The 12,229-nt window shown below is 37.4% G+C and overlaps 1 protein-coding gene across 1 annotated transcript in view; it reads right to left on the reverse strand.

Annotated features, from left to right (window-relative positions):
• KCNK2 (potassium two pore domain channel subfamily K member 2) overlaps positions 1-12,229 on the reverse strand; it is a gene marked incomplete at both ends in the record, with an annotated part of 103,449 nt that overhangs the window by 52,105 nt on the left and 39,115 nt on the right. The window contains one exon of the mRNA XM_082302587.1: positions 7,535-7,652. Within this exon, the coding sequence (XP_082158713.1) occupies positions 7,535-7,652 (118 nt within the window). The remainder of the gene's footprint in view (positions 1-7,534; positions 7,653-12,229) is intronic.

The following is a 12,229-nucleotide window of genomic DNA, read 5'->3' on the forward strand; positions in this document are numbered from 1 at the left end:
AGTGACCCCGATGTAGAAGCAAAGCACAAAACATTTGCTTTTTTTTCTCTGTTTTCCAAAATCCTGTGCCTCTGTTTGCTTATAGGATTTGATTCTCATGGTTGGTTGCATCACTACTTATCCAATCACAAAAATAAACAAAAAAGGAGCAGGACATAATTCCATTCATCCTAGCATTCTGCAGGCAGCGTAACCCCACTTGGCAATTCTTCCTCACATCCTTTCTTTTATTGATAACAACAAGATTTTGTAACCTGGGAATGGAAATGGACATGATCAGGAGCCCCAGAAACCCTGTTCTGATCAGCCATTGTTGAGATATTTGAATAAAGAACACAAAATCCAGTTCCATTAGCACATTGGCATTAACAGAGTAAGCTGTGAAAGCTTCACTGCTCATTTGCAGTGTAAATTGGGGACTGTCACAACTGACAAATTGACATTTTTACTCCACAGCACAACTTGAAGTTCCAAGCAGAACTGCTTTAAACAGAATCTGTTGTTTAGGAAATTACCAAAGGTAACGGAGTGATGGAAAGCTGCAAACCTGGCAATTTGTTTTAACACAACTATTTTCAGGTTTTGAGACGAAGAGAAGATAAAAGCTCCGAAAGTGCAAGTACATCAAACTGCAAAAATGGTGCATCCTCCTTCTTGCTTTGCAGGATCCAGCAATAAATAGACACCACAGCAAAATAAAACTGTCAGTGCTGCCTAGCAGGAAGTTTATCAAAGACATTTAAAAGGCTTTTTTATGAAAAACCAATTTTAATGAAGTCACATCAGTCCAGAAAAACATTCCAGGTGGTCAGAAAAAATATTCCAGAACATAAATGTAGTCAGAAACTCAGTGTTCCAAGCAAAGTAAGTAGTTGGGAGAGCTCTGAATCTAAATTATAAAAGAATAAAAATGCATAAAAAGAAAGATCAGGGCAAAAAAGATAGGAAAAGTGATATGAAATGTCACTGATGCCACCACCTTCCTTAAAGAGACAGCATCCCTTCATACCATCCATTGCCAAATTTCTTGTCCAGAATTCAGAACTTACCAGATAAGCAGAAACTCTCTTGTACATTCACACACCTAAGAGGCTACATCACCCTAACGTTTTCTAATATAGCTGATAACTTAAAGTAACAATATCACCAGAAATATCAGATCCTGAATATGGCCCACAGAACATGCAAGTGCTTGCAATTTACCATGTGCCTGCACATCAGATTCCTGTGTATCCAAACAGAGACAATAGCAAAAAAATCACTTCTCTGTATAATGAACGCTGTGTATCATCCCATAAACTTGCACTTCTCCAATTTCAGAGCTACCCTTGGCATTGTTGAGGATTTTCTTTCTCTCAGTCATTTCGGTCAGTGAGGCTCAATTTGTTTTCTGTGATTTGCTCATTCAATTTAATTCAATTTTTCTGATATACAAGCCCTCAGTGTCTCTAACTGAGCTCTTCATCTAATATAATTTCCTTTCAGCTCCTCACCATCGTCCTTCCTCCACCACTGTCCCAGGTTCCCTAGTTTTCAGCAGTCTTATCCTAATTATTGCTCCTGTATCTTGTACAGTCCAAGTATTATTTCTTCAGCATTCAAGTCAGATAAGCCCTCTTTCTCACTGCCTGAGCAAATGCAGGAGAAAATTGAGGGCATAGTGGTAATACACTTTCAACTCACTGTTCCTGGGAGAAATAATTACAGAGGAAATCTCGTTTAGTCACTACTGCCCTGGGAGACAGTATGCTCAGTTCAGATGAAATATTTGGAGAATTGCGTTGCCAAATCCTAACAGGTCTCTCCAGAGCACAATTGAAGCACTATTTGTCAACAGCCAATAACTGGGTCAAATTCAGACACTTTTTCAAAAGTGCAACAAAAGAACCAAAGAAAATAAATTAGAATGGAGCAAATAGAGACTAAAAATCGAATTTAGTTCCAACAACTATTAAGGACAGCAGCACAGGGACGGGAAGGTAAGCACAACACTAACCTGGAGGAATGACTGAATTTTGAAGAGATCTCGGGGGGATTTTTTTAAAACTAAAAATTCTTTCTGTTGGCATCTTATCAGATGAGATATACATGTTTAACACACTTAGAGAGTCAATGTGACTCTCAGGAGAGCAGCAGGAGTTTTCAATGGAGTCCTCTGCAGAGTAAGAGATGGAAGGAGCATTTCCACTTCATTCCCCAGTGACCTCCGTAGCATGTCTCTTACTACCACATTTTCACAGATCATAAATTTTAACCACTTTTTCTTCTGCATTGCTCTGCAGCTGGTCTTATCAGCTGGTTATATTCAGCCTTGCCTCACACATACCCCTGCTAGAAGCCCTATGAAATCTGGGTGCATGCAGCCAGGCTATCAATGGAGGCTGAGATCCTCAATCTTGCCTTGATGAAGAAGATTATTTCTAGTTGAGGAGCCCTGAAAGAAACAGGTTCTTGGGAGCCCTATATTCCAGTTTCCACCAAGTAGTCAAGTGCATTTAAGTAATGGACCCAAATGCAGGTTTGATTACTAATATGATGGAGAAAAGTCACATATCAGAATATTTTTCAGGCAAATGTATTTTATGTTTTTTTAATTTCAGGAGTTTTTCTCCAATCCCCTCCTCAATCAGCTTGGCATTTGCACTTCACTTTCTTTTGCTCGCTTCTTCTCTCTTCCCTTACAAATATGTAAACAGAAATCCAAGCATTTATACTCTGATAAGCTGCAATCTTTTAAAATGAAACTTTCATGCTCATCCTCCAAAGCTTTGTTTCTTATTTGTTGGCACAAAGAAACAATAAAAGAAATATGTTCTAAGATAAGTATGTGATATTTCTTACTTTTCTGAACTAGGAGAACAATTTTTTCAATGTCATTTGCACTTTTTTATCTTTATAATTATCTGACATAATAGGTAATACATCTGATCATGGACAATATTTGTCTTCTTATAATGTCAAAAGTATTTTGTATATTTTAGTTGTCAGCACATTACTCTGTTACCTTTTATTTCAAAAATGCAGTGGAATGGTGCCAGAAGGGACAATTTTAGCAGCAGGATTTTATTATTGTTTCAAATCAACAAGCAATGTAGTAAGACTTTTTAAAATACCCTGCCTTCAAAGCAAATCTTGTGTCCAGGCAGTGGGAAAATGACAGAAGGAATGACTCCTTACACGGAAATTGCATTTGAAGCTACGTAACTAATTGCAGCTTTAAAAATGACTAATCAGGTTGAAATTTCTAGTCAAAAATATAAATCTCTCTTTCAGCATCTTATTCACATCTGTCCCTAAAGTGTAAATATTTACAATTTTTTTCTTTATATATATATATATTTTTTTTTTTTTTTTTTTTTTTTAGTATTCACATTCCTTTGCACACTTTAATAATGGTTGCTAGGCTTTTGGAGCCCAAGCCCCCACGTTCCCATAGCTAGCTGCATGAACCCAAATTAAAGACTTTAGTCATAAATGAACTTTTCAAGAGGTTCAGTTTCCAGTGAACATGAGAAGTTTGCGTTTGAAAATCAAGGGCTGGTGACAACAAAAAGTGGAGAAGGACAAAAAGAAATCATGTGCTCTTCCTTTTAGGATTTATAGACCAAATTTTTAGCAAGTGCTGGATTTGGACATCAATAGGGCTGCAATGCATCCTCGAGGGCTAAGGCATTAAAGGAGCTCTGTTTGAAAGGATGGACTCTGGCAAACCACAGCTATCAGCAAGGTTGCCGGCACTCCCAACACTGCCATCCAAGACACTCCATCTTCCAAGAGGCTGAATAAATACTCTTCCCATATGTCTACCTTGCAGTGCTTGAAAAAATTGTTACAGGCTGGCTGGAATAACAGTGGAAATAATTCATCTCTTTTAGCTGAAGATCCATAGCAGACTAGTAGAGGTTCTTGTAATACAGTTTCTGCTATTACAGAGGACTCTATGTTTTTTATGTGCTGAGAAGCCAGACATTTGGGAAAACAACTGCTGTGCTCAAGGCCTTGGCATGTCTTCTTTGTTTTTTCATTTCTCTAGATACAGGTCTCAAGCTTCAAGATGACAGGTCTGCTTTTCTACCCTGCTGCCAATGTAAAAACTTCCCCGCCCCTAAAATATAAGGCTGGGGGGAAGTGGGATATGTCCAGGTTATGTCTATCAGCCCATTTCTGAGTTCAGCTACCTATCGAAGGAAATGATCCAGAGGTTACAAATCATGCACAGTGCCAGCAACAAGCTCTCAGAATAAAAAGAGGAGACCTAAAGGTTATTTTTCCCTCCTCCTCAGCACTATCTCCAGCTTTATGATTAAGTTACCATTTTTCTTGCTTTTCTCCTCAACCCTCTTTTTTTCTTTTCTTTGGTCATGTTATCTTAGAAGAGGACTGACTGGATAATGACATTTTCAGGTAGACAAAAAAGAGGTTCTTTTGTACTTTGCAGTATGCACAGTATCCCAGGGAACAATGCAACAATATTTTTCATAGATAATTTCATATTACTATTTCACTCCACTACCCTTTTCCCTCTTAGAGACTGTCTGAAACCATTCCATATGCACAGACTAATAATCAGTAATTTCACGTTTCTTTGTTGAGATGAGGTATATTTGTTCTGGAAACATATTCACAAGCAAGAACACCCAACTGAGCCAGTCAAAGCTACAACCCTTCCTGAAACAAGTTCTGTGCTGTAGCACAGTAGTAAATGCAAAGCTAAACCCAAGGATCTGTTCTAAAGAATCCTTGTGAAATTGTTTGATTATGACTCTCAACTAAATCCACTTTTTAGAAAAGATCTAGTAGCAGTATCACATCATATTCCATTCAAACTGATTTTGCTCGTTTTATATTATGCACTGTAATATTTATTAGGTAGCGTGAAGGATTATAACAGACTTCAAAAAATGTTACATAAATACTAAGCCACGTTTTCTGTAGCGTTGCCTCTGCTTTTGTGAGCTGGCTTTGGAACTCTACAGATGTAATGGCACCACCAGAGTGCCTTTCGGAAACCTACAGGAGATCCAGAAGATGACTCTAGTCTGCTGCCAGCAGCCACCAAAACAGATAGTCAATATTTTTCATGTCGATGTTCGACACTACTGGGATACAACAATAACAGTAATTGCAAGACAATAACTTATTGCTTAGGCAGATGCTAAAGGCTTTATTTATTATCCTCTCTCCCCAGAAACCAAATATTTGTGGGGTGCAAGTGCTACTGCTGATAAAGAAAGGCTTTGCTTTCATTAAAGAAAGGTTTGAGACATTCTATTCATAGACCACCAGTTCCATTTGAATGTCTTAGATTCCGAGATATCACCAAGAAGAGTGTGGGCTAAGTGATGTGGTAAAATTATAGCAATAAGAGGTTTGGAAAGCTACAAAATCTGCTGCGACACTGGAAAGCTATCACTGCCTCTAAAGGTAGTAATCCCTTTTCTCATCTGCAAGTACTTCTTAAGGTATACAGACTAAAGGACAAAATATTTACAAATTTTATTCATATTTATCAAACCTCATTTGCAAATTATTTCTGTAAAGTTGTTCTATGAATTTATAAGGTCCTGTCTTTGTCCACAGAAGATATTTGTAGCATTTATCTGAAACCTGTGGCAAATCTCTGGAGATGCTCATAAGCCACATTTTGAGTCTCTTGAGAAATTGAATTATTGTTACCATATGGCCCCTAACTGGAAGGAATGCCTTCACTTTCAAAAAGTTACTCATATACAAAAAGGTACTGTTCTGAACACAAAATCACTTGCTGGCACATAATAACACAAAGAATAAGGGAAAGCACACCCAGCTGTTCTGTTTGCCACCATTTTCCCAGGTAATTTGCTTTTCCAAGTGCTTTTCACCACAGCCCCACCTTCTGTCACACCATAAGCCCTGTGAACCATGGTTCACAGCATTAAGACAACACCAACCACTACAGCTTTCACATAAGCTTCTTGTCCTTGGATCCTGAGAAAAGCTCAAAAGTGCAACTGACTGGGAGTTTCCCATCACAAAGGGTCCCTGATGAAAGAAACCCAGTCACTCTAAACCCAAAATATTTTATGGAAGGCTTTCTTCATCCATTTTTTCTCATGTTGCTATCACAAAACCCGAAACAAATATTTACTGTTGCCTAGTGTGACCTGCTTCTGACAACTCTGGTTTGCAGAAATGACCTGAAATACTAATTTTCAAATGCATTTCCTATTGGGTTATCTTGCCTCTTGGGAACAGTGGATCACAGGCCTGGATGCCTTTGCAGATTCCCTGCTCTCTTCTACGCCGGACTCACACATGTTTTGATAGAATCAGGTCAATAGATTAAATCAGGAAACACTTTGATTTAGAAAAACCTTAGTTTTACTTGGAAAAAAGATAGTGAGACAAAATGTTCCACTGCTTTTAAATAATTTTTGAACTTTTAATTCCTTTTCATATGTTAACTTTTATCCTTATTGGGAAGGTAAACAACTATTATGCTCTTTCTACAGGACCATAGATGCTTACAACATAAATTTTAGTGTTGTCCAAAGAGGACAACATAAGACTGATAACAAAGCTATCCTTTCAAAGTTCTTGCTTTTTTTGGTTATAATCTTTAACTTTAATTAGATTTTTCAATACTTGGGGTTTTTTATCACTGTGAGGAGGTACTACTGTAAAATCAGTAAGTTTGCTACAAATCAAGGAGGTAAGAGTTTCAGTGGTTTTTTTCACTAAATCTGTGTTTCAGTTACTCTAGATATGGAAAGACATTCTACAGGCATAATATTTATACATACACATATAGACATGTATATATTCAAACACAAAAACTACGCTACTTATGCACTTCTATATAATGAAAGAAAAAAGGTACAGACAACCCTTGAAAAGAATATCCTCTTCCATCACAATAGTGGTAATTATTGCAACCATGCTACAATTCCTTATACATTACTCTTGTAATGCATTTCTCTTTTTTTTTTCTCATGATTTCATCTTCAAATTTCCATCTATCTTGGTGAATGCCCCTTTGTGAGCCATGAGCTACATTACATTTTTTAACTGCATACCATGTGTACAGTATTGTAGTCAAAGGGAAGAAACTGAAATATCAAAAGCTGCTTCTTTTTACACCTGCTCAGAGGGACAGTGGCTCTTTCAGAATTGAGAGAAAATAACAATACCAAACAGGAGAACACAGACTTTAAATTCCATACATCTCAGTCAAGGTTTAATGCACATGTGCTTTAAATCATGCCCTATTTAACACTTGTGACTGTACAGTTGACCAAATTCCCCCCAGAAAATGTTTCCACAACCTCTTCCAGTCACCTGACAGAAATATACAGAAACATTTTTTTTCTACAGAAAAATCACTCAGCAGGGGCTCCTTTACAGACAGCAAATACTTCTGTCATGCAGCTGGAAAGTAACTCTCTACTTAAAACAGAAGATTTGGAAGATTTACCATTAACAAATATATGCAAACACTGGAAATCAAAAGAGTTTCAGCTCATTGACTATAAAAAGATAATAAGCTGTGTCCTACCTATGGTGGTAATAACAGTGCCAGCAAAGAAGAAGGAACTTCCCAAGTCCCAGTGACTGATCTGAGCAGATGTGTTTCCTAAAGGTATGATTCCTGCATTTATTGCTGCCACTACTTGCTGCAAGTTTAAAAAGATTTTTGTCAATATTCATGAAGCAATTGTATTCATATACATCACACAGTAAATTGATTACATCACTTATTTGATCCAAACACTAAACCAGAAAACGATTTGTGTTGATCTGCTTGAGCTTTATCACTCAGTCAGGCTACAATTTATTCTTCAGCAGCCACTCCAGGCAATTCAGAAGAGCTGTAAAGTCCAGATCATTAGGCAGAATACAAAATCCACAATATCTGTTACATCACTATCTTAGTTAGAAGGCAAACACAGGTATTTTTACTGCTGCAAGTGTTTGGTGAAGAAAAACATGCATTAGACAAAATTTATGATAAGAGTTTCCCACAGTGTTCCTGTGTTGTGTTAGGCAAGCAAGTGGACTTCTTAAAAACAGTCATTTTAAAACACCAAGAAAAAATGCCCATGCACTCTTCTGTATCAGATTAATTCCAATTAAAGAAAACACTTTTGTATAACAGATAATTCAATAATTTAAAAAATGACACATACAATTATAAAACTTTCACTCTAGCAACAAAAAAAATCAGTCAAATATCAAACATGTATGTCCATACAACTATGTACTTCAGAAATGTTCTCAAAAAATTCAGTTCTAGCAACTAAAATCAACAAGCTTGCCACTAGTGACATTTTCATAGTCTCAAGAAATAATAAAGGTTTCCTCTTACAGCAGTGTCACCTACTGTAAATTCTTATTACAAAATGTATTCCTGTTTTGTTACATCACGATTGCAGATATATACTGGTATTTGAGTTAAACAATACACACCAGGAAAAAGTATTTTTAGACTTGCAATAAATATTTCAAAGAATATAAGTCTGCATTTCATTCTGGAACTTTAAAACTTTAAAACATTATTTATTTCTAATCATGATCCTTATAAAAATTATTGGTGTCTAACAAAAGAACAACAGAGGAAGCAATACCACAAAATGAAAATGAGCATTTTAACTAACTAATAGTTCCTGTCTGGCAAGACATCCAACAATCATTAGGTACATAAATATATTCAGTGATAGGACAGACCAGAACCATCTTCCATTTGAGCAGTCTGTTGCAGAGGAACAGTGTTGTACAGTAGCAATAATTTTTTTTAGTCCCAAAATACGTTGATAATTTGCAAATTAGAACATTTGTGTTACTAAACAATTCCCGCACTGTTGATCTGGACAGAAATTATGAAGTAATGAATGCTGGATTAACTAGGACATCTATTTTTTTATTGTGGGACTTAAATCCAACATTAAATCCACTTAAATCCAACATTTCCAGTTTGCCATTTTCAAAGCTCAGCTGCACAAAGTAACCATTTTGAAGTCCACTGCTGCCCCTCTGCAGCCACAGGGATCTTGCTGCCAAACCTAAACCATTTCCACCATCCAGGGTTGTCAACAGAAAGCCAGCTGGGGTATTTTTACGCAGACTTTTAACAGCTTTCACTTTAACTTTTTTTTAGGGCTTTTTTTTTTTTTAATAACAGGCAGACATCGAAGAAGTGTAATTCTCAATCCTACTGAGAAAGGAAAAAGGATGGGAGAAGTGAGGGGGAAGAGAGAATTTAATTTTCCTTTGTGTTGGAAGGATAAATCTTCTTCTGCATTTGTACAAGATGTACAACTTGGCAGGAGCAAATACAGCAGCACTGGTACTGACAGGTGTTTCCATCTGTGTAAGAAGGGACACATCAGACTAAGGAGAGTGAAAACCCTCCATTGAATTGATTTTGTAATTTACACAACACAGATATTCCTTTGATTTACAAAGCCCAGTGTACTGCATTATACAGAGCATGCTGAGTACAGCCTGAACACTGTCACATTTCAGGGGACTGAAAAGGGCTGTCACAAGTCCTGGTACCTGCACATGGGAACACGCCCTGCAGTGAGGACATGGGATCAATGTAATTTTTTGGAGCCATTCTTGTTCCATTACAGTTTCTTGTACTGGATGACGGCGCTACCCAGAGCAATGCACCTGTTTAGACAGTCTAGCAAGACCAAATTTTATACAAATCCAGATGCAAAATGTTTTCAGGGCTTTTATCATCACTGCACATTTTTGAAGCCATATGTACCTCAAGGCCTTTTATACGAAAGGTATTCCAATCTAAACTGCTCAAAGACCCACTACAGCTATGCATTTCCTGACTTCATCTACCATACCTATATTTTTCCAGGAAAAAAATAATACAACTTAACCCAAAACTGCCCAAAGCACAACAGATGGCTACAAAAGACAATTAGCTGCTATTATTATGTCTCTGATTTTATCCAACTGCTAATCAGGAAAATAATCAGGGCTGCTTTCAGAGATGCTTCCTTTTCGTACAGCCTCCTAAGTTCTGACTATGCACACTTTTAGGGACTTTCTGAGTAGGAGGCTGCATCTGCATCATGGTGTTCAGATTGGCTTGGGTGAATTGCTTTACCATTAATTTCTCTAACTTCTTTTGGAGCTCACTTGTATTTTAGGAGCCAAGTCATTCTGTGGCAGTGAGATCTGCAAATTACTTGTGGATCATTTAAAAAGCATTTCCCTTCTGAGAGTTTGTATGTACTTCAAAGTAATTTTGTAAGTTCTTATGTTATGAGGAACACTTGAATAGCAATTTCTAATTTGTCTCATTCAAGAAATTAATGATCTTACAGACCCCTCAGCTTACTCTTTCTTTCCAAATTAAAGATGTTTTCTTATTAAACAAAATGTTCACCTTCTTAAATAAATCTGTTGTATACCACATATAAGTTGGGGTTTTTTATTGCCAGTGTTTCTCATTGACTTTCTTTGTATATTTACTGATTCACATTTGTAAATTTATGGATTGTTTTAAGCACAGTTTTAGTCATAAAGGCTTAGATGATGACCTCATCATCACTGGGCTGTTGTTTTCAAACACACAAATGGTATGCTTTCTCCTGGGCTGTGACCATGTTGGGAGAAGCCAGACACAGATACTAATAAAAGCTGCTGCATTTTATTCCTTCAGAGTCATCTGGAAGAGTCCTCCTGACTAACAAGGGTGACAGGTGGGTAAGGTTATTGCTTTACTGAGGTCTATACTACAGTCTCATAATGTCTTTGAATGTTGCTTGCAGATTTTTCAGGAAGGCTGACTGCGTTTTCAGTTCTTTGGATCAGAGGATGACTTTTCTTCTTAGTGTGGTCAGTTTTAGCCTTCTTTAGCTAAGAAGATCCTCATCCAAGACTATTCCCAAGAAAAATTTTAGAAGAAAATAATTTATTGCATATCTCCTAACTCTTGTACATTTCAGGGCACTAATTTCAGGGTAATTTCCTGCCCTATGTCCACCGTACAAACCTACCTGGAGGATTGGATATTAACACTTCACTAGCCCGGAATGAAAACCAAGGCTCCACTAACTTCACTGAGGGCCAGCATGTCAGCCTTAGCCCTCAAGTAGCAGGCTTATTATTCACTGTCACAGCTGTCACATTCAGTTCTCTGACACCTTAATTCTTGGTCGTCAGCCTCTTTTTTTGACTGACGCCTTACTACTACAGCAAACTTCATTTGTCATGAGTTTGAATTCCTTCCTTCCTTCCTTCCTTCCTTCCTTCCTTCCTTCCTTCCTTCCTTCCTTCCTTCCTTCCTTCCTTCCTTCCTTCCTTCCTTCCTTCCTTCCTTCCTTCCTTCCTTCCTTCCTTCCTTCCTTCCTTCCTTCCTTCCTTCCTTCCTTCCTTCCTTCCCTCCTTCCCTCCTTCCCTCCCTCCCTCCCTCCCTCCCTCCCTCCCTCAATTCTTTCTGTCACTTGAGATCTTTGGCTTATCCTGACTGACACATTAGTGACAGTAACTGTGCATTTTTAATCTAAAAGCAGAATTATGAAAATTCTATATAATCTGTACAGTCATCATACAGTGCAGCGCTTAAACATTTTGTGTGATCTTAACATGGGAACTTCTTGACTTATCAAAACTATTTTCCAGTATTAAAGTTAAATGACCTCCTCAGTGGCAATTTTTCTAGGTTTTTATTCCATACACAAAATGAATTGGTTTAAAAATCAGTTTGCTTCAACAGTACGGAACCAGTCAGCATTAGAACAGGGATGTGGACAGATTAAATTCTTAAATTATGCAGATTATTTTGCTTGCGTTACCTTCTTCCAGAGCTTTGCCTAGTACTTGTTTCATATGAGGTGACTGAGGACTGAGCAGAGGGTGGGTCACCCAGAACATGGCACCCAATCAAGGCTTCTCTGCACAATGATTTTTAAAATAATAGAATATGGTTATACTTGTAGTAATTTGTTTTTCTTCTTTAATGATCTTCATAATGGTGAAAAAAAATCAGGCCCTTTTTTTTTGATAGTGAAGAGAATTGAGACAAAATTTTGAAAGATTTAAAAATTTTAGAAAATTCCTATTTTTTGAATTAGGTGAAATCTTAGACTGCCTCTGTACTGTATCTCAGGATAGACGTGAAGCGTGTCTGAGATCAAGTCCTCACTTGCACTACACCCACACATCCCAGCTACTTGGCTTTGCAGCCACATTTGGGAACAAGCTTTAGCAGAGTATCAGAGAAAAG

Source organism: Coloeus monedula (genome assembly GCF_965178545.1).
Source record: "Coloeus monedula genome assembly, chromosome: 2".
NCBI lineage: Eukaryota > Metazoa > Chordata > Aves > Passeriformes > Corvidae > Coloeus > Coloeus monedula.